This window comes from Vipera berus (genome assembly GCF_964194415.1).
Source record: "Vipera berus genome assembly, chromosome: 12".
Lineage (NCBI taxonomy): Eukaryota > Metazoa > Chordata > Lepidosauria > Squamata > Viperidae > Vipera > Vipera berus.
In genome coordinates, this window is record NC_138215.1 from 16,235,304 (window position 1) to 16,256,194 (window position 20,891).

The following is a 20,891-nucleotide window of genomic DNA, read 5'->3' on the forward strand; positions in this document are numbered from 1 at the left end:
AAAGCACCTGAGGGCAGGACAAGAAGCAGTCGGTGGAAACTAATCAAGACAGGAATCAACTTAGAATTAAGGAGAAATTTCCTGACAATTAGAAATATTAACCAGTGGAACAACCTGCCTCCAGAAGCGGTGAATGCTCCAACACTGGAAGTTGTGTTTTTTTTGTTTTTTTATTAAAAAGTTTTACAGATACATTTTAAACATAAAACCCATCCCTCCCCCACCCCCACCCAATTTCCCCTCCCTCCCCCTCCCCCCCCCCGACTTCCCAGAGCATAATACAGGGTATTGATCCTAACAATCTTAAACTATAATATGCTAACTAACTATAATAACACTTTAAATCCTATCGCACTTTAACTCTCCTTAAAAATAACTAAATAATAATACATCTTATAAATCTAATACTTATTCAAATGCTAAATGAAACTTTTTAGTCCCATATTTATTCTGAATGTAATCAATCCATCTTCTCCATTCCAAGATATATCTTTGTTGCAAATGGTCTTTCAAATATGCTGAAATTTTTGCCATTTCTGCCAGGTTCGAAACTTTTAAAGTCCATTCTTCTATAGTAGGCAAATCCTCCATTTACCAAGCAACCTAGAACGAAGGAGAAATTTCCTGACAGTTAGAACAATTAATCAGTGGAACTACCTGCCTCCAGAAGTTGCAAATGGTCCAACACTGGAAATTTTTAAGAAGAGACTGGACAGCCACTTATCTGAAATGGTATAAGGTTTCCTGCCTGAGCAGGGGATTGGACTAGATGACCTCTAAGATCCCTTCCAACTCTATTACTCTCTATTATTTTGTATTAAATAGAAAGCTCTGGTGATTCACCCCCAACGTCCATCTCGTACCCGGTAATCAGGGCTTTTTTTCTCATAGAACGCTCAGAACGGAGTTCCGGCACCTTTTTTGGATGGAACCTTGTAGGGTAGGCAAGGCGGGTTGTATGACACGTGTGAGTTCCGGCACCTTTTTTCTTTTACAAAAAAAGCACTGCCGGTAATTACTCAACTGATGCCTCTAGGAAACTCTCAAGGTGGAGACCAAAGCAGGAGTTACTGCCCACTCTATGGATCTTTCCATTAGGAAGGAGAAAGAGTGAGCAGCAGAAGCAAAAGCTCTCAGGCAGACTTAGATCTAACATAGGCATTATCTCAAATTTATTGCAGTCTGCAGATCGTGTTAGATACGGCATTAAGCAACTGAGTTCCTCATTTAACAGCATTTTATGTATGGTTAACTGTAGCATGCAACCTTTTACTGTCCTTTGACCACAAATGGACAAACTCATTTCTAGGAGTTGGAAACACTTCCCTTGCCTGCGTAATAAATAAACCATGTCTGTTGTGTGGATGCTGCGGAAGGAACAGACGGTGAGACGTACTGCTGCAGGCAAGCCCGGCTCCCAGCCCCCAAGTGCCCAAAATATAATTAGGAACCCTCCTGAGTAAATATGGCTTAACCTCCAAATGAGCATTAAGCAACTGGGAACTTTCCATATGCAACGCGCCAGATGGTTCAAAGCAAGCTTACTAGTTGAACTAAACCCAGCTGTCAGAAAGTAGCTTGTGTGTTGGATTAAAGTTCCCTAGTGATGCAATTTTATGACAGTCTGCTCTGGAGTAAGCCCTCCTGAATTGAATGGGTCTCTCTTTGATGTGAAGGGGTTTGGAATGGTAACCATGGGTGCTTCTGTAAACCCCACCCCCCAGCTTCTGTTGCTTGCAGAACCAAACCATACAGCGTTGTGCAGACTAAGACCATTCCCCAACTATAAATGTTCCCCGATCCAAAAAAATATTCCTGAAGTAATAGGAACGAGAGAAAGGAAGGTAGCTAAACCACCCCTTTTTCCTCTCCCACAAGCAGGTGTTCAACCATGAAGCCATTTCAGACCAGCCTGAGATATTAGTTCCCTGGTTTCACTTTAGATCAGACATGTCAAACACAAGGCCCGGGGGCCGGATCTGGCCCACAAAGTGGTTTCATCCTGGAAACAGTGAGGGAATGGCCCCCACTGCCTTGGCCCTGGCCCAGAGACCCTCCTTCTGCCAGAGACCCTCAGATCTGTCCCACTCCTGCCCAGGCCCCCATAGGCACCCTTGATGCGAACGATGTAGAGCTGGCCACGCCCACCCAGTAGGCCATACGCACTTTAGCCACACCCACCCAGTAGGCCACGCCCACCCAGGCCACACCCACCCATCCCCCTGAGGGCAACCGCAATGCTGATGCGGCCCTCAATGAAATTGAGTTTGACACCCCTGCTTTAGATTGTACATATCAGGGGTGCCTAACCTTGGCAGCTTTAAGACCTGTGGACTTCAACTCCCAGAATTCCTCAGACAGCCAACTTGTGAGGGTAACAGGCTAATTTAGAGGACCATGTTACACAGAAAGCTAACTTCCAATCAATCTAGGACAGGGGTAGGCAACCTTGGCTCTTTTATGACTCGTGGACTTCAACTCCCAGAATTCCTGAGCCAGCATAGCTGAAGTTGAAGTCCATGAGTCATAAAAGAGCCAAGGTTGCCTACCCCTGGTCTAGGACAACTTGCCGTGGCTGACTTGCCAAGGCCAATTTGCCACACGACAACGTGCTGCGTGACAACTCAAAGCCGTATTAATCATTTCATTCAGTTACTTTTATTATTGGTGACTACATTTTTGTTGAAATTATTGTAACTCTTGTATTTCTAGATTGATTTTATTTCATTATTATTGACCATGGTTCCTTTGAAATTAATTTAACTTTTGCATTTGTTGGATTGTCCTGTGGCCAGTTGGCTGTGGCGATTCTGATTGTGCCATTCTGCTTCCAACTAAGGAGGATGCTAGGCAAGGAGGACAGATCCATACAAAACAATTCTGGAAATTATTGCTGCTTGCTGCCTCCCTAGCATCCGTGGTCTGAAGTGGTGGCTGTGCCCTGCCCTACAGTACCAGTAGCAACAGCAATAGCACTTAGACTTATATACCACTTCACAGTGCTCTACAGCCCTCTCTAAGTGGTTTACAGAATTAGCAAATTGCCCCCAACAATCTGGGTCCAGCCTCGGAAGGATGGAAGGCTGAGTCAACCTTGAGCCAGTCAGGATCGAACTCCTGGCAGTGAGCAGAATCATCCTGCAATATTAACCACAGTGCTACCATTTATAACAATAGCAATATCACTTATTGCCCCCAACAATCTGGGTCTTCATTTTACCAATCTCGGAAAGATGGAAGGCTGACTCAGCCTTGAGCCGGTGAGAATCGAACTGCAGGCAGCCAGCAGTCAGCAGAAGTAGCCTGCAATACTGCATTCTAACCACTGCGCCACCTTCGGTAGCCATGAAGCCTGCAGATTTTCTCCTCTTTTGAAGCTACCTTTCCACAGAGCAGGTTCCCTCTTCAAAGAGTTCTCCTGGAAGACTAACTAGAACAAGGATGTTTCCCTTTCAATTCCCCCCCCACACACACTCCTGCTTCGCCTTTTCCCCAAAACTGCTCATCCTCTCTTCCCATCTGTTTGGATACTACATCACACAAGGTCTTAATTCCGGCATTGGCTTAATATGTTGAGTGAACCCAACCACCATGATTTTGCCAACCAGGGTTCATGACTTAGCAGTCACACCAAGTTTGGGATGTTAAAAAACAACAACCACCCAATAAATAGGACCTAGGAGTCCAGTTGGTGTGTTGAAGAGATGATGGCACGGATCCTTCTTCGCTTAAGGAGATTTGAGGAGATCAATCAGAGCACCAAGCTCAGAGAGCACCAAGGTCCCCACAATTCAAGGAGATGTCCTACCAACAGAGGTTCCCTAAGTCAGATCAGATGCCAAAGTCCTCCAGCAAGCCTGGCTCAGCAGAATAAAGCCTTGTCCTAGACACCAGCTGGAATCCTTCAGGGCAGCCCTTGGCAGCTGTTGTGTTCATTAGAAAGCCGAAATAATGATCAAGTCTCTACCTTTTTCTGAAGCTCGGATGGATTTTCAACCATGATTACATTTCACTAACTGACAGCTGAGAAACAGAAGGACAGAGAGAGACACCCTCTCAGCTGCTGGTTTGGGGGGGATGTGAAGTTTGGCGAAGGGCTCTTTCAGTTTCCAAAAGGGAATGAAAGCCTAGCCCAGCAATACTGTGGCTGTGCAAGTTCAAAGGGTCTCAGTGCACAAAGCAACAATGGGGCACTGGTGATTATGGGATGCCACACAGGACACGAGATCAAATGCTCAGCAGATGGTCGAGTGCTCCTGCTGAGGTTCTTGTTTCACGTTGCCTTTTGACCTACCCAAACCACACCGTTTAACCAATTCCTTCCACAAAAATGCACCGGCAAATGCCATCCAGAGGCTTCGGAAAGGGGATTGTCGAGGATGCAGCCTAGAATCCCGGAGAAGCAAAGTTTTAAGTCTTCTCACAGCATCCTAGAACTCTCACATTGGATGTTGGCTTAATTTTAGCCTAGAAGCTTATGGGAACACACAGTGGTTTGCAAACCATGCTTTAGGGCTGAACCTGGTGCACAACTCAGGCTAACTCTGTGTTTGAGAGAGTGGTTTGAACTCAGCTGTTGGGAAGCCACTAGATTTCCCAAGCCATTGGTGAAAAGGAGGAGCGGAAAGTTTTACAACTAGGAAATGTTTGCGCTTTTAACTAATGGGAAAAGAGGAACACGTTAGAACAATAAGCGTTCACAAGCCCCGCATGAAAGCAAGCTAGTCCCAAGGAACTTCCATTATTTCTCAAGCCTCTAAAACAGTTGGAACTGAGAAAATTCTTCAGCTGTATTGACACAGCATCCCTTGCCATTTCTTGAATTAACCCAAGTAAGTCAGATTCATAGAACAAACTATGTTATAAACCATGATATATATCGCAGCCCTTTACAGGCCGCGTTCAGATGACATGCTCAGCCCGGAACATACAACCTGTATTATCGCTTAGCATGACATATGAAGGAAGCAATTATTTCTGGCTTAAGTGGGTTTGATAAGATATAAACTTTGCCTAAGTTCTTGGTGGAAGCTTGACAAGGCCAACAGTGTTCTAAAGAGTTAAAAAATGGGAAGGAAATGACTTGTTGAATTATGCCTTTTGCCATACCTTCCTATTGGCCATATCTGTTGAGGTAGAATCCACAGGGTCGCTATTCTTGATCCCATGTAGAACTCATGTTCCAGTCTCTTGGGAATAAAATAATAAAAATTGAGCAGGAAGACCTCCAAATGTTTACATGGAGCCCCAGGGGGCATCTTACCATGGGTCTCCTGGATAAAGACTAGGGTGATGAGAAATGGCTCCATTTCTTGAACCCCAGATGCCCTCCAAATATTTGATCCTCAACATGACCCAAAATTCATTTCCAAATTTCTTTTAAAGGATGTTTCTAACTAAAAATCAATCCAACGAGAAACTGGGTTACTGCCAAGCCATGTTCCAAGAAACGGCCTTAGGCTCCTCCTTTTACTCTTCAGGCCTTCTAAGGAATTAAAAACAAAAATATCTATAATCGAGGGCTCTAGTTAAAAGGGGGGGGGGAAAACGCCTGCCAAGAAAGCAAAATAATTTGGTATTATTTTGGGAGACTCATGAGGCTAGTAGAGGACTCAATGTCTCATTCATCCAAGCCAAAGGTGCTTTCTCATAAGGCAACTGGACTTTGTTTCTCCTTGAAGACACGTTTCGCTTCTCATCCAAGAAGCTTCTACAGTTCAGGACTCAAACGTTCGACTTTGCTTTTTGCTACAACAAAGCTGGACTGGCCAGGCCTACCAAAATTCCCCTCTCCCATCGGAGACTTGTACTGCAAATTTTCCTTGTCTGTCCTACCGGTGAAGCTACTGCACATCCCAACATATTTGTATGGTTATAACACAAGATAAATTGTGCCGGGAGGGAAGGGTGTGGAGTTCCTTATTCCTGTTCTATCTAGGTTTACTCTGGGAGTTGGCTGTTCAGAAATAATCACAAGGTCATGCTAGATTAAACAGAGGAACTCCCTGAACTGGGTGTTGATACAGGCTACAATCCTGAAAGACAGGGCCCAAAAGAAAAAGACTTTCCTTGAACATAGGGTGACTTCCACCTTGGAGAGACAACCCCTCCTATCACATCTACACACAGCAGATCCTGGCTCTGTCTATCCTATCACAGCTGCGCTGGAAACAAATGGGACTCTATAAGGGGCATTTGCTTTTCAAAAGTGTGTAACTGTTAGGCAGTATTAAAACACACACACACACACACACACACACACATCTGCCAACCGACTGCTTCAGGTTGCCAGATAATTCTTGCTTTGCATTTCTTCCTCCATAAACAGTAACAAAAAACCGGGACTTTACAGAGGAATAAAAATAGAAAATGAAAGAGCTCAAAAAGTTCTTGGCTCCTTTCATTGCTTCCTTATGCACTTTTGATTGTACTATCTGTGGACAGTGAAAGTCAACACAAAATTAGGTACACCTTGACTTTCGCAGTTGCGTGGAACCTGTATAGCCAATGCAGACGCACAACCCCAGGCCAGCTGTTTATGTTTTTCAATTTCTAGAGCTGAAAAACAGCTTTCTTTCCTAAATATATATTGGGCTTGTAGTTCATGTCTAGATTTTTAAATATGTTGGCTACAAACCAAGTTAATGCCCCATCTTCCTGGATGATTAATCAAACCGACATGGAAGCAGACTAGAAATGATTTACAGGATGGCAAAGAGTCTAGACCAGGGGTAGGCAACCTTGGCTCTTTTATGACTCGTGGACTTCAACTCCCAGAATTCCTGAGCCAGCATGGCTCAGCTTGGAAACCTCTCTTTCCCTTCAGCATGGCTGGCTCAGGAATTCTGGGAGTTGAAGTCCACGAATCATAAAAGACCCAAGGTTGCCTACCCCTGGTCTAGAACCATTTCCCCCATCCTGGTACTACGCAGTTCGTCTCGACATACAAGAGTTCATTTACTGACCGTTCAAAATTACAACTGCACTGAAAAAAATGACTTACGACTGTTGCAGCATCCCCAGGTTCATGTGATTGAAATTTGGGCACTTGGCAACTGACTCATATTTATGACCATTGCAGTGTCTGGGGATCTTTTGCAACCTTGACAAACCAAGTCAATGGGGAAGCCAGAATCGCTTAACAAACGAGATTCACTTAAGAATTATGGCAAGAAAGGTTATAAAATGGGGCAAAATTCACTTTGACAGCTACCTCACTTAGCAACAGAAAGTTTGGGCTCGCTTGTGGCCCTCAATGGAGGACTGCCTCCATTTACCAAGCAACCTAGAACGAAGGAGAAACTTCCTGACAGTTAGAACAATTAACCAGTGGAACAACCTGCCTCCAGAAGAGGTGAATGCTCCAACATTGGAAGTTTTTAAGAAGAGACTGGACAGCCATTTGTCTGAAATGGGATAGGGTTTCCTGCTTGAGCAACAGGTTGGACTAGATGACCTCCACGGTCCCTTCCAACTCTATTATTATGATTATGATTAACAAGTCAACATCACCACCTGTACAGGTAAGGTGGAAGGCCAATTCTTAGGGTTATCAGCCCACTGAAGCGCTAACCCTTATGCAGAACTAGTTTGCTGCAAGATGGTCTTAAGAAAGGGCCATAGCACTGAAGGGTTTTTCTATTGGCTTTGTCCTGTTCTGGAGTTTAAACTACAAAACATCCTGTGTCCATTCAGAGGGCTGAAAATCAGCATTGAATAAATGCAGGCAATCAGTAAATCCTGGGATCAAAGACTGAGACTGCAAATTATATTTGGCTTCAACCTGCACCTTTCCAAAAACCATTTCTGAACAATGGATTGAGCCACCAGGCCTTCAGCAGAGAACCTGGGTTGGCACAAATTCTATGGATTTTTTTTTTATTTTGGCACAAATGAGAAAAGCGACACGTGGCCAGATCCCTTCCTGCGGAAAAGGTTAATCCTGGATTTCAACTTTTTAGGTTAAACTTTAAAAAGACAGGTGGCAAATTAAACGGCAGTTATCAACCCCTAACCTATCAGTAGTTGCAAAGCAGATGCACGCAGGTGTCCAAGGGAAGGAAAATATCACAGCTGCTATTTTTCCAACCGACTCATTTTTAATTTTTTTTTGTCAATGTAGAAAAGGGTTCAGGAAAGCTCAGTCAGAAATCAGTGTCCTAAATTAAGTTCAGCTCCGTTCGGAGAAGACTTTCCAGGCAAAATAGAAGACCTTTTCAAGATTTCTTGGAGAGATCAAGGAGTGAAACATTACTTCTTCACTAAGTTTGTCATCCCCAATAATGGTCCCTGAGGACAGGCATCATCTCAAATTAAAAAGTGAAAGCAAAAAAGTTAAAACGTGGATCGAACAGAAATAGGACTGAGAAGTGCTTTGGAAATGAATTCACAGCACCTTCTTTTGAGCTTCTGTGCAGGCCAGAAGCTATATCTGCTTTAATGAGCTGACTCTTTAAAGCAGCTCTCTCCTCATTTAATGCAAAAGTCCATGGAAATATGTAATAGCTTTAAAGAGAATGGTGTCTGCACATTTTCACCTTTTCTCCCAAACTAAGATATATACCAAAAGACATCGGAGTGTCAATCTTCAATTCACTGTCATTTAACTATACACATCAGATTATGTCCCTTGCAAAATCTGCCCTTGATTCACTAAAGATAGGCCGAACTTCTGTTTCTCCACCTCTGCAAATGTTTGTGATGTTGTGTTCATCTGCCGTACCGCAGCCAGACCGCTGTACAATGGCCTGGAAGGAAAGATGTCCAAATGACATTGTGAGACAGAAAACACATTGTGACAGAAGCATGTGAAACGCTTGCAGGAAATTTGTCTTGCATTCACTAAGATGGCGTCAAGTCTCCTGATTGCCGAAACGTGGAAGTGATAGCATTTATCTCCCCTTTGAGCAGAGAAAAAAAGCATTAAAAACCAACAAAGCACAAGAACAGCTTTTTCCTGGAGGCACATCCATGCTCCTGGCGTGTTGGGCCTTTGAGAGAGAGACAGAGAGAGAGAAAATTCCATATAAAGTCTGCTCGTAAACTTGTTTAAAATAAAAATATTCAGTTATGTTTATTCACATATTAAAACTGTACAAGCTAAAGGAAAGGACACAGGACACTTCTCAAAGACTATTTTGTACAATACAGAGTCTATCAATTACCAAAACTAGAACTGTTAAACAAGTTATAAGACAGATACAGCCAAGAAAGCAACTGGAGAGCTTTTCTTTTTTTAAAAAAATGGAATTTAACAAAAATAGATGTTAACCAGCTACCAGTATTATACAATGATAAATACTTCAAAAATATATTAAGTTATATGGAGTTTCTGGATTTGACAGGAAATCCACAGAAATCCCAGCCTTCAATGGACTTCCAAATATACCAATTTTAAAAAGGTTTTCTTCTTTTAATAGTTAAACAACTTCAGTTAAGAACTGGTTCTGCAGCCTCGACTGTTTTGGTATCAACATTCTCGACATCTACTTGTAGTGTAACTTAAGAGTTATGTCATTATAACAAAAACACGTAAGCTATAATGCTCTGTGCAACATGGAACTTGCAAGTTTAGGTTATCGAGTGGCCTCGTATGATTTGCATTGCACCCCAAGAGGAATAAGCTCTTCATTCTTATTAATACTGGCTCACATTTCACAAGGCAACGATCCCTCCTGCCCCTCCCTTCCCCACCCCTCCCTTCCCCACCGCACCATACACACGCACACAAAGAAGAAAGGCAAACACGTCTTCCACTTGATTCCATCACAAGCCCACCATGAACAAGTAGCGTTAACACCCAGCACTCCCCACGGTTCCCGGAACAAATGGTGACGAGGTGACAGCCCTAACGCCGAGATCCAGAAGGTGCCCAGTCTTAGGATGAGCGCAAAGAGGCATTCACCAACCATTTTGTCGTGCCGGGAAGTGATGATGTGTGTGTGCTCAACTAATTTTTGCCCCGATTCTAGTTAAAAATATATATTTATATATATAGGCTTCTATCTTCGACCGTCGTAGAAATATAGAATGGATGTTTCGCTGGGATGTTAGCAGTTTAACATAGGAACGAGCCCACCCGTCCTATCTCCCTGCAGTCTTAAGTCACCGCGGATGTTGTGGGTTCCTATCGCACCACCAAAAGGAAAGCCAATCCAGCCAGGCCAAATCCTGCCGCCGCCATAATAGCATTGCTGATGGTGCTGTTCTGGTCAGCTGCGTCCGAGCCATGCTTATTGAAGAAGTGGTAGAAGCCATCCTACAAAAGGAGACAGAGCAAGCAACGTTGTGAGTCAGGTACATCCAATACTCAACCCCCGTCCACTTCAAGACCTTCTTGGTAAGCCAGATATTTGCAGATGCCCGCAATTTGTCAACCCATCCAATGTCCTGGACTTCAGTACCCAGAATCCCATCTCACCACGATAGCTAAGTATGGTGAGAGTTGGTCCAATGGTCAAGGAAGACCCCGGGTGAGACAAAGTGGGCTACTGCTCATATTGATGCAAAGGAGACTTTCAGTGGGAAACGACATCAAGAGAGGTAGAAAGCAGTCTTAAATTAGAAGGGGAATTTATGAGGTGCCGGGGTCTGGGATATTTCCCACCCCCCAAACTGAGCTGACAAGTAAGCAAAGAGCTGTAGATCTGGAACCAACACGGCTGATGGTAACAGATGCTTCAAACACCAGGTCGTTGCTCCCTCAGATCAAGCGCAAGATTGGGAACACCCATTAAAGTAGCTGAATATGAAGAAGCATTTTTTTCATCTTTTTGACTAAGACGAGAGGGGCAGAGGGATTGCCAAGAGGGATGGATGGCTGTACCATCAGCTACAAGGGAGGGGGGAGGGGAAGCAACAAGCGAGGATTGCGCGCTATTGTGCTCGCATTAAGAATGTGGCTGCCCAAACCCCACTCAGGAAGAAGGTATGCCATTCACACAAAACCAAGCATCATTGTGATGTGCATGTGTGCTTGCTCAGTTCCTAGCCTGTTTTGTGTGCCAGAAACGAACCGGCAGCTGCATGGCTGCCTCTTTATTCAGAATAATCGAGAAGGACAAGAACGTGAATCCAGATGGCCATGTTTGAACTCCTATCTGACAGATGTCTATGCAAATTGGTCCTGCCCTGAATTTCCTTCGGAACTTTGTTCTTTACCCCTTTAATTTGGGCAAACAGGGGAGAGGCACGGGAGGGTGGATGTCAGCTGATGCATTTGGCCAGCCGTGGGAGGAAGGACGCTGGGATCATTAGCATTCAGGTGTGGAGTTTCCAGACGTTGCCAACTTGCCCTCTTTATTTTTTGAGCAGGAGCACCAAAACGGCACGAGTCGCCATTCAGAACTCCTGGGGCAAAGGTGCCCGAGAAATTCCGGAAGCAAAAAATAATAATAAAAAAAATAGGCAATGCCCCAAACTAAGAAGGTGGAGAATAGAATAGGTATTCTCTCCTTTTCTGAAAACGAAAATGGGGAAAAGCCCCCAAGCCCCACCTTGCCATTACATTACTGTCACTTAGGTTTCTGCTAAGAGGGAAGCGTTAATGGAAGAGCAGTTAACACAGTCAGGAAGGTTGCAGCGGGGAAGGGAAATGGAGGCTCTAAAAGAAATTAAGGGAGACAGAACGTCCATTTCCATCAGTTTCACTTAATGACCATCTTGCAGGGATTCATTAAGGCCAAAAAAAGATTGCAGAGCTTTTCTTTCCCCCCCCCCAACATTTGGGAGTCAAGCTCTGGATGAAAAAGAGCAAGTAGACAGAGACATGCTCTCGTGTGTGTGTGTGTGTGTGTGTGTGTGTCTGTCTGTCTGTCTGTTGTCTACACATAGTCCACAACTTATGACAACTGAGTCCAAAATGTCTGTTGCTAAGTGAGTTTTGCACCATTTCACGGCCTTTCTTGCCACAGCTGTTATGTGAATCACTGCAGTTGTTAAGTAAGTCACCAGGTTGTTAAATGAATCTGGCTTCCCCATTGGCTTTGCAAAGCGTAACCCCTGGACACTGCAACCGACATTAATATGAACCAGATGCCAAGCATCTGAGTTTTGATCACATGACCCTGGGGATGCTGCAACAGTCGTAGGTGTGAAAAACAACCGTAAGTCGCTTTTTTTCACTGCCGTTGTAGCTTCGAACAGTCACTAAATGAACTGCTGTAAATCAAGGACTATCTGTATTTGGACTTCTGTGACCATCTACTCTTTCCAGTCCTCAACACCAAGGAGACCGCTAATTATTTAAGGCAGCTTTCTCCAACCCAGCACTGTTCAAAGCTGCAAAGGATTACAATCCCCAGAATTCCTAGTCTCAGTATCCACCCTTTTGGCAGGTGCTAAGATGGGGAAGGTGGATCTAAGGCAAAGGTGCTGGATCTGAAGGCCAAGGATGCAAAATGCCCTCCACAGACCTGCCAAGGGTATCACCAAATGGCTATTTTTCATGTTCCAGGAGATGAAAAGTTGTATGACTGGTAATTATGTTCCATAAAATGATGGAGCATCTTATTTAATTCGTGGCCCACACACTCACGGGAGGATTAGATCATAACAAACAGGAAGATGTTTGGAAATCTTCTAACCCTAATGCAGAAAACCACTATCGTAGCCACCTCAGCAGATAGTCATCCACCCTCTCTTCAACCTTCAGCAGCAAAGGAGATTCACCATTCTCCAAGATAGCCTGGTTCATTAATGAATCTTCTTCCCTGTTCAGATGTTCTCCTATGTCCCATCAAAACTTCCTTGTAATTTAAACAGGGTTCTTGAAGTTTTCAAGTCCAACCCTTGCCTGTGACAGGAGATCCTACCAGGGGTAGGCAACCTTGGCTCTTTTATGACTCGTGGACTTCAACTCCCAGAATTCTGGGAGTTGTAGTCCACGAATCATAAAAGAGCCAAGGTTGCCTACCCCTGTCCTAGACATTCCAGACTTTCTTTGGGCTTGATGTTGTTTCCATCTATCTTCTGGAATTGTCTGCCACATCTTCTAGAGGGTGTCCCTTCTCATCTTTGAAACCTGCTCTTGTCTCCTGGCAAGTTTTTCTTCACCAAGCTAAACATCACCCACACCTTCAGCCATTTCTTTCAAGTTGTTCCCTTCCAAGCTCCTGATCGTCTAGGTTACTCCCGTCTCTCAACCTGGATAAAGATGTCCACCTTCATATAAGGGACAAAAGAGGAAACCCACAATCTTCCCTAGGACCCTGTATCACAAATTGTTGTTTCTTCTCCCACCCCCAAAATGTTTTCGTTTTTGGAACGGAGACATCAGAGTTCTACAGTTGGATTCCTGTTATCAACTCCTAGAAAAAGCAGCTCCGTAAATGTTGCTGGCAGAATTCAGATACCCTGGAGAAGTTAACTCTCTGGAAATTATTATTGATTTCCTTGCAATAAAATCCTTAACTGCACCACATACCCCCATCCCATGCAAAAGTCACACAAGGCAAATGTCCCAGCCTTAAAAAAAAAATAATGATGCTGGGCTTCCAGACATCTGTAGCCAGACATGTGATTCACACACATGTTCTCATCCTCAAATCACGTAGGTGGGAAAGATCTTACAGCCAGCAGCCTTATGGCTAGCCCAGGGGTAGGCAACCTTGGCTCTTTTATGACTCGTGGACTTCACCTCCTAGAATTCCTGAGCCAGTGATAAAAGAGCCAAGGTTGCCTACCCCTGGGCTAGCCTCACAAGACGATCCTTGGGCCTACCTGGAGAATAGCATCTTATTTCACCTTTCACCATTTAGAAAAATGCACTTTTGTCCAGTTTAAACCTTTGATGAAGCCTGTAGGCACCAGTTAAATGCAGAATATGATCGCCAAGGTCTGGAGGAGGGGAGGGAGAAGGTGGAAAGAACTGCCCACAAAAGAGGTGGTTTTGAATAGACTTACTTTCTCTCTCCTGCCCCGTTTGAAAACGGAGAACTGAATGAAGGTTTCTATGTATTCTTTACCCTTAGTACTGTGTGAGAAATAGTTGCTTTGAAGTTGATTATTCACATTCCTGGCAAAGGTTTACACCCGCACCCACTCAACAATAGCTGGGGTTAGATTTTGCAGAGCAGCAAGAAATCCTACACTGGAGAGTAAGGGGGAGAGAACAAGCTTGTAATATACACATAGGGAAGTTTCTATAACCTTCAGCTGGGCCAGATGCAAGGGGGGGAAAAAAAGGAGTTGTCCCTTTTGTTGTTGCTGACCTAAAAGATTAGCCAAGGACATTTCTTCTGCTATGAGCAATAACTTTCTCAGTAACTGCAGGTGTGTGTAACGACAACCTGCAACTTCCTGAGCCAGCCTAGCCAACAGGTTGGGATGGGCCAGTCCATACATTCCAAAAAATAAATAAATAAATAAATAAAGGCCAGGGCTATTTTGTTGGCAGCTGTCCAGTAACCAAGTTACTGAATATCTCAAGGGGTTCCTAGCTACACTGCAACAATCTTCTTATCAAGAAAGGATATAAAAATGGGCTAGACTTCATAAGCTATCTGGCAAGGGCTGGAAAGGTGCCAAGCGCTTAAGAATGCAAAAAATCCTCTCTTGTTCTGATTATATCAGAGACGAAAACAAAGGCTTTTGTTGGCCGCAGCCTATTTCAAGTAGGTGGATGGGAAAGTCCAATTAAAGTTTGCAAGAACAAGGAGGTTCCTGGAATTGCCTGTGACTTCCTAAGAGGCTTTCTGTTGAATCAGCCGTGTCAGAATCTCAGCAACTGGCTTCTAAGCCTGCAATTAAGCCACAACCACCTTAAGTTTGGCTTATGGACCGTGTGAGCTGACCGACTCTGCTGGCCAGCGATTCTGTAGCTTTGCTCAGGATGAATTGTGGCTTAAGTGAATAAACCATGGCTTGGTAACCAATGGAAAGACATGATTAGGCTGGGAAAAGCCAAGTTGTTCAGAAGAGTTTCTACACTGTAGTTCTTGGCTCAGTTTTGACCGAGAGATTTAGCAACACAACTAACTACCCAATCTTTACCACCCGTAAAGAACAAAGCAAAAGTTTCACTGGGTAAGCCATAAAAACCTACCAGAACTGCCTGCTATTCCCGTTTGCCTCAGTTTGCTATGAATAATATATTCTAAATCTTACAGATGACATGAAGACACCTCCTTGGTTGGATTTGACAGGCTCTGCAGGGTTCATGGGAAGTTCACGAGAACCCAGCCGAAACTCGAGTCCAACTCTACTGGATTAGACTGGAGGAACTGGCCTCCCATGGTAGCCAATCACGATCTTCAGAGAGCTCAGAAGCAGAACTGGTATGAAGCCTCCCGTTTCTCATTAGCTTTTCTCCTCTGAGCCTGGAGTATAGTAGGAACAAGTAGCCTTCTCCGTGCACTTGGCCAGGGGTAGGCAACCTCGGCTCTTTTAGGACTCGTGGACTTCAACTCCCAGAATTCCTGAGCCAGCCACGCTGAGGGAAAAGTAAGAGGTTTCCAAGCTGAGCTATGCTGGCTGAGGAATTCTGGGAGTTGAAGTCCACCAGTCATAAAAGAGCCAAGGTTGCCTACCCCTGGCCTAGTCCTAGTCCTAGGCTGCTTTATGACTTGTGGGCTTCAACTCCCAGAATTCCTGAGCCAGCCACGCTGAGGGAAAAGTGAGAGGTTTCCAAGCTGAGCCATGCTGGCTGAGGAATTCTGGGAGTTGAAGTCCACCAGTCATAAAAGAGCCAAGGTTGCCTACCCCGGCACTTGGCCAACCCCTTTCCAAGCCATCTACGTTAATGGCCATTGCACCACAATCCTATATCTGAAATGGAAAATCCATCACTCTCTGCAGAGGTGGATTCCTAGCACCTGACAGCCAAGCAGACATTAGCTAATGGAAGGTGGAGCTTAGTGACGCTAGATGTTGACTTGGAAGTACCCCACTTCTTCTTTCCATCTCCAAGGCATGCACCATCATGTGGTTATCTTGGAAACTTTGGGTCAGTCTCTATCTGCCTAGTCTCAGTCTATTGCAGAGAATGGTTTCACAATAAAACAGAAGCTGGGGACAGATCCCTTTATGGCTGCCTCTTGGAGAAAAAAGTAGATTAGCTATAAAGGGTTGAAATGAGAGCTTTCTGAGCCTGGTTGTTTTCTTGCAGACGTTTGATTCCCCAAATAGGTAACATCATCAGTGCTAGAAGGGTTAGCGCTGATGATGTTACCTAACTGGGTAATGAAATGCCCGCAAGAAAACAACCAAACTCAAAAAGCAGACTATATTGGAAACACAACTGCAGTCCTAAGGCTTTGGAGATACCCTTTCTTGATTCAGGAAGATAAATCTTGATCTTCATAGATACAAACATAAACAAACATCCTCTTCTAAGTAGCAACATTCCTACTACTCCTTCCTTGTCCTCCATTTTTTACTGCATTTTGGTAAGGAATCAGCTCTTGGCAGTGTATCTAAAACTTGAGCTGGTCCAGAGGATGAACCAGACTTGTTACCCAGACTGAAGCTCTTCATTAATGTTTTCCCTGTTCCCAAAATTTTGGCTGAGAAAAATCTGTAGACGTCTTAGGGAGCGCTTTCTTCTGCGTAAACAAACAGAACAACAGAGCTTTCATTCCTCCAACGTACAGGGCAAAAAAAACAACAACAACTATATTTCCATCAGTACCATTAGAGAAAGAATCTATTTGCTAGACAGAACTCAAAGAGTTCCAGATGCCATCTAGTTTAGGTTAAAAAAAGCCAATCAAATGGAGACCTGCAAATTCTACATCAGGTATAACAGTTGCATATTCCGCCTCCAGTTTCAAGCAGACTTCTTTCCAAGGATGTTGATTATATACGAGCCTGTCTCCTCCTCGAGCAGAGGAGAAAGCTCTTTGGGTTCAACGGTCAGGTCTAGGACACCACAGCTACAATCATCTGATGCAGTAATGCATGCACACCCATAGTTGCTATGGTGCGTGCTTCCAAACTCTGGGATTATACCCACCTTCCTTCTATTGAACTCTACGCTGGCTCAAATTCATGCACCGTGTGCTAAGCCATAAAGTGACTTGCACAGTTTTGCCATAATATATTTGCATATCCAGCCAGGGGCTTGTAAACCATTGTTTCACAGTTTAACATGTTACACAAGCTCAGTGAAGCTTTTTTTTGGGGGGGGGGGGGTAAACTATGGTTAATCACTACCTTCCTTCATGAGATACACGAGTCTAATCTCAAGGTTCCTAGTCTGAAGAATACCATCTGTTTTCCCCGTCAGGCTGAACTAGCCTAAAACTAAACAGATGGCTGTGAACTAAGATTCACAGGAAACCTACCTATTCCTCGGTAAAGTAAATATTGTGAAATGCTGGACAAAGCAGAAGTCTGTTGGCAAGCAATCTACACTTGGGAGAGGATATCCAGGTGTGGCCTCTACCTGGCCAGCCCTAGAGAACTGTCCTGCTTCACGCTAGTCCCAATTTCAGAGAGATGGTTCACAAGATCCATAAAAAGCAACAGAGGCCAGGTTCACTCGTTGCATTAAGCCAGGTTTTCTTATCTCCGATCTAACCAGGTTTTAGCAGGCTGGTTTCCAACAGCACATTAGACCACAAGCTAAACAGTTAGACCACAACAGCTGGAATGCGCTGAAGCCAGATGCAAACGAATCACATGACTTACACAATATGGGAAAGCCATAGCGGAATAGCGCAAAATTGCGCAAAAATGTGGGGTGTGCCGGGGGGGGGGGGAGAGATAGGGGGCTTCCTTAAGCTGAAAGACATCCCGCCCCCAAGAGAAAAGGCAAAGAAACCTTGATCTAATTCCACATTCTAGGCAGATCTGGGTGGCCTTCTGACTTAATGACTTTAGAAATTGGTTGGGGGGGGGGTAAACTGAGCAAAAGGGGGAGGGGGCAACTCTGCAGGCTTTTCCAGGGCCCCTTCCTCTGAAGCCCCCTTCACAGATTTCCTTTTGCAAGGCTGCTTCAAGGACAGGCGGCGGGCCTCGATGCTCCATCAGTTGCCAGCCTGCGGGTGTGTGTGTGTGTGTGTGACACAGCTCAATCCCGGAAAGCAGCCCCCCCCCCGCAACCCCCAGCCCAGCCTCCAACCTGAAGGCAAAAAGCTCACTTTTTGCAGTGTGTGCGCCGCATAAATAATGCGGCTCAAAGCGGGCGCCTGTAGCAAAAATGGGGAAAGAAAGCAGCCCCGTCGCGGGGAGAGCTATATGGGGGGGGGGGTGAAGAAGAGGCAGAGGAGGGAGGGAGGGAGGGAAGGAGAGCGGAGAGAGACGAAGGAGGGGAGGCCGATCCCAGATTCCAAGAAAAGCGCTTTCTAAGGCAACTTCTCACGGTTTGTCCGCGGCTGCTTCCCTTATATGGGAAAAAAAAGCCAGCCGGGCCTCCGCGCTGCAACCAGCCGTCAGTCAACCCTCCCTCCCCCCCACTTCCTCGCCCTCCGCTTCTTCCCCTGCAATTCTGACCCCCCCCCCTTCCTCCGCATCGGGGCTGGGGAGGGAGGGAGGGGGCTGTGGCGAGGAGGAGGAGGAGGAGGAGGAGGGGGGGGCGCCAGCTCAGCACAGCGCCGGGCGGGGAGCCTCCGCGGCCGGCGACCCAGCGCGCCTCCGAAGCAGCCGGCGGAGCCTCTGCGCCAAGGTCATCCGGCAAGCGCCGCGCCGCTGCAGCCAGACTCGGGGAGGGGGCGGCGGGCGGAGGAGGAGGAGGAGGGGGCGGCCGCCGCAGCTCCGGCGGGGCAGAGAAAGGCATCGGAAGCCGGGGCTGCCCACCGCCGGCGCAGGCAGGCAAGCAAGCAAGCAAGCAAGCCGGGAGCGGGGCTGGGCAGCCGCGGAAGCCGCTCGGCCAGGCAGGCGCCTGCCTGGGTGGGTGGGTGGGTGGGTGGGTGGGTTGCAGAGGTGCAGCCCCCGGCCCGAGCCGGTTGGCGGTGCGGAGGCCGCGCTTACCCAGCCGCCGTGCGCCTCCAGCCAGTCCCGCCGCTCCTCGGCCAGGTAGGCGGCCAGCGCCTCGACCAGCGCGCCGCTGTGGTCCGGAGCCCCCCGCTCGGCCAGCGCCGCCGCCAGGTTGCCGGCGAACACGACCAGCGCCACCACCCGGCCCCAGTTCAGGCCGCCCTCGGCTTCCATCTGCGCCGCCACCCGGCCCAGCAAGGCGGCCGCCTCGCCCGGCTCCGGCAGGGCGGCGGCGCTGCAGGCGTTGCGGAAGAAAAGGCGCTCGCGGCTCTCCAGCTCGTCCGCCACCCGGCGCAGCGTCTCGGCCGTGCGGCTCGGCGGGGGCGACGCCGCGGCCCCCAGCCGGTGCTGCAGGTAGTCGCCCAGCAGCTGCGCCGTCTCCTCCCGCAGCGCGCCCGGCATGGCCCCCTCCTCTCCTGCCCGCCTCCCGGCCGGCGGCGGCGGCGGCGAGCGCTTCGGGGCGGCGGCGGAGAAGCGGGCGGCGGGCGAGGCGGCGGCGGCGACCAACAAGGCCCAGTACCGGCGCCCGCCGCTGCCTAAGAAGCCGCCTCCGCCCCCGTTTGCCCACGTGTCGGCCGGCTTCGGCGGCTCCGCCTCCCCGGCCGGGCGCTGCAGTGCCTCGCCGCCTCTCGCCGGAGGAGGGGGGAACTGCAGCGGGAGGCGGGGGGGGGACGCGGCTGTTGGAAGGGCCGCCCCGGAAAGCGGGGATGGGGGGTCGGAGGGGGGGAAGCAGCCCACGCGCTTGGCTGCGTTCTCACGCGCGCTCTGCAGCCCGCTTGCGCTGCGGGTTTTTTTTTCTTTTCTCTTCCCAAGCCAGATCTCTTTTTTTTTTCTTTCCTTCTTTCTTTCTTCTCTCTCCCTCCTTCTTTCCCTTCTCTCTTTCTTGCTCCCTCCCTTTTTCCTCTCCTTTCCTTTCCTTCTTTCTTCTCCCTCCCTTCTTTCCTCTTTCTTCCTCCTTTCCTTTCTCTCCCCTTCTTCCTTCCTTCCTCCCTCCCTCCCTTTCCTCTCCCATTTCCTTTCCTTCTTTCTTCTCCCTCCCTTCCCCCTTCTTTCCTCTTTCTTCCTCCTTTCCTTTCTCTCCCCCTTTCTTCCTTCCTTCCTCCCTCCCTCCCTTTCCTCTCCCATTTCCTTTCCTTCTTTCTTCTCCCTCCCTTCCCCCTTCTTTCCTCTTTCTTCCTCCTTTCCTTTCTCTCCCCCTTTCTTCCTTCCTTCCTCCCTCCCTCCCTTTCCTCTCCCATTTCCTTTCCTTCTTTCTTCTCTCTCTCTCTCTTTCGTTCTATCCCTGTCTGGGTTTCTGGGTTATTTTTTTTTTTAGTTTAAAATATAATGCAATCTTAAGTTTTGCACACACACACCCCTTTCTTTACGTCGCAAGATAAGGTTGTGTATTAAATGGGTAAATTGATATTTTTTTGTTTGTGGCGGTGTGTGTGTTTGTTGTTGTCCGGGTGGTTTTATTTTAGTCTGGGGTTTATTTGAGCAGGAAATTGGGGGGGGTTGTCTTTTTTTTATTCCTTTCGGAAACCCCTGCTCTCTGCATCAGCTGCCGCAATTTGGGCTGGGTGGAAGGAGGGGTTGCAGCCCGCAAGGGGAGCCTGGAGTTAAGGAAACGTGAGCTGCAGTCCGTCCGCATTTGGGGTCTTGGTGCAGTGAGAACTTGGTTAAATCGGTAAACCCTGGTGCAAGTTAACCGGGGTTCCCCAAGGCATCTGGGCACAGCCTTGCTAAATTTGCTGAATGGACTGCGAAGGATGGGGTAAGAAGGATCTGTAAGGGGCGAGTTTATCACACACACAAAAAAAAACCCATGGAGATTTCTTATGGGTCATCTAGTCCAATCTTCTGCTCAGAGATCATTATCCACCCAGGATAAGCAGTGAAGGAGACTTCAACCACTTCGTGTGGCAGGCTGTTCCACTGGCCATTAGCTGGGATAATCAGGAATTTCTTCCTATTAAGCTGCATTGATCCAAGAA

At 46.9% G+C, this 20,891-nt stretch overlaps 1 protein-coding gene across 2 annotated transcripts; it reads right to left on the minus strand.

Moving 5' to 3' along the window:
• Nucleotides 1-7,267: 7,267 nt before the first annotated feature.
• On the minus strand, nucleotides 7,268-20,040 carry BCL2L10 (BCL2 like 10; the record flags this gene model as incomplete). 2 transcript variants are annotated; one of them, XM_081337346.1, is made up of 2 exons in its annotated part: nucleotides 7,268-7,285; nucleotides 18,910-20,040. In XM_081337346.1, 2 exons carry the CDS (start codon nucleotides 20,038-20,040, stop codon nucleotides 7,274-7,276), a joined length of 1,143 nt encoding a protein of 380 aa, XP_081193472.1. In that variant the 3' UTR covers nucleotides 7,268-7,273. The 2 variants fall into 2 exon arrangements, with proteins under 2 accessions (XP_081193472.1, XP_081193471.1); XM_081337345.1 differs by lacking the exon at nucleotides 7,268-7,285 and adding an exon at nucleotides 9,046-10,258.
• Between the last annotated feature and the right edge of the window lie 851 nt (nucleotides 20,041-20,891).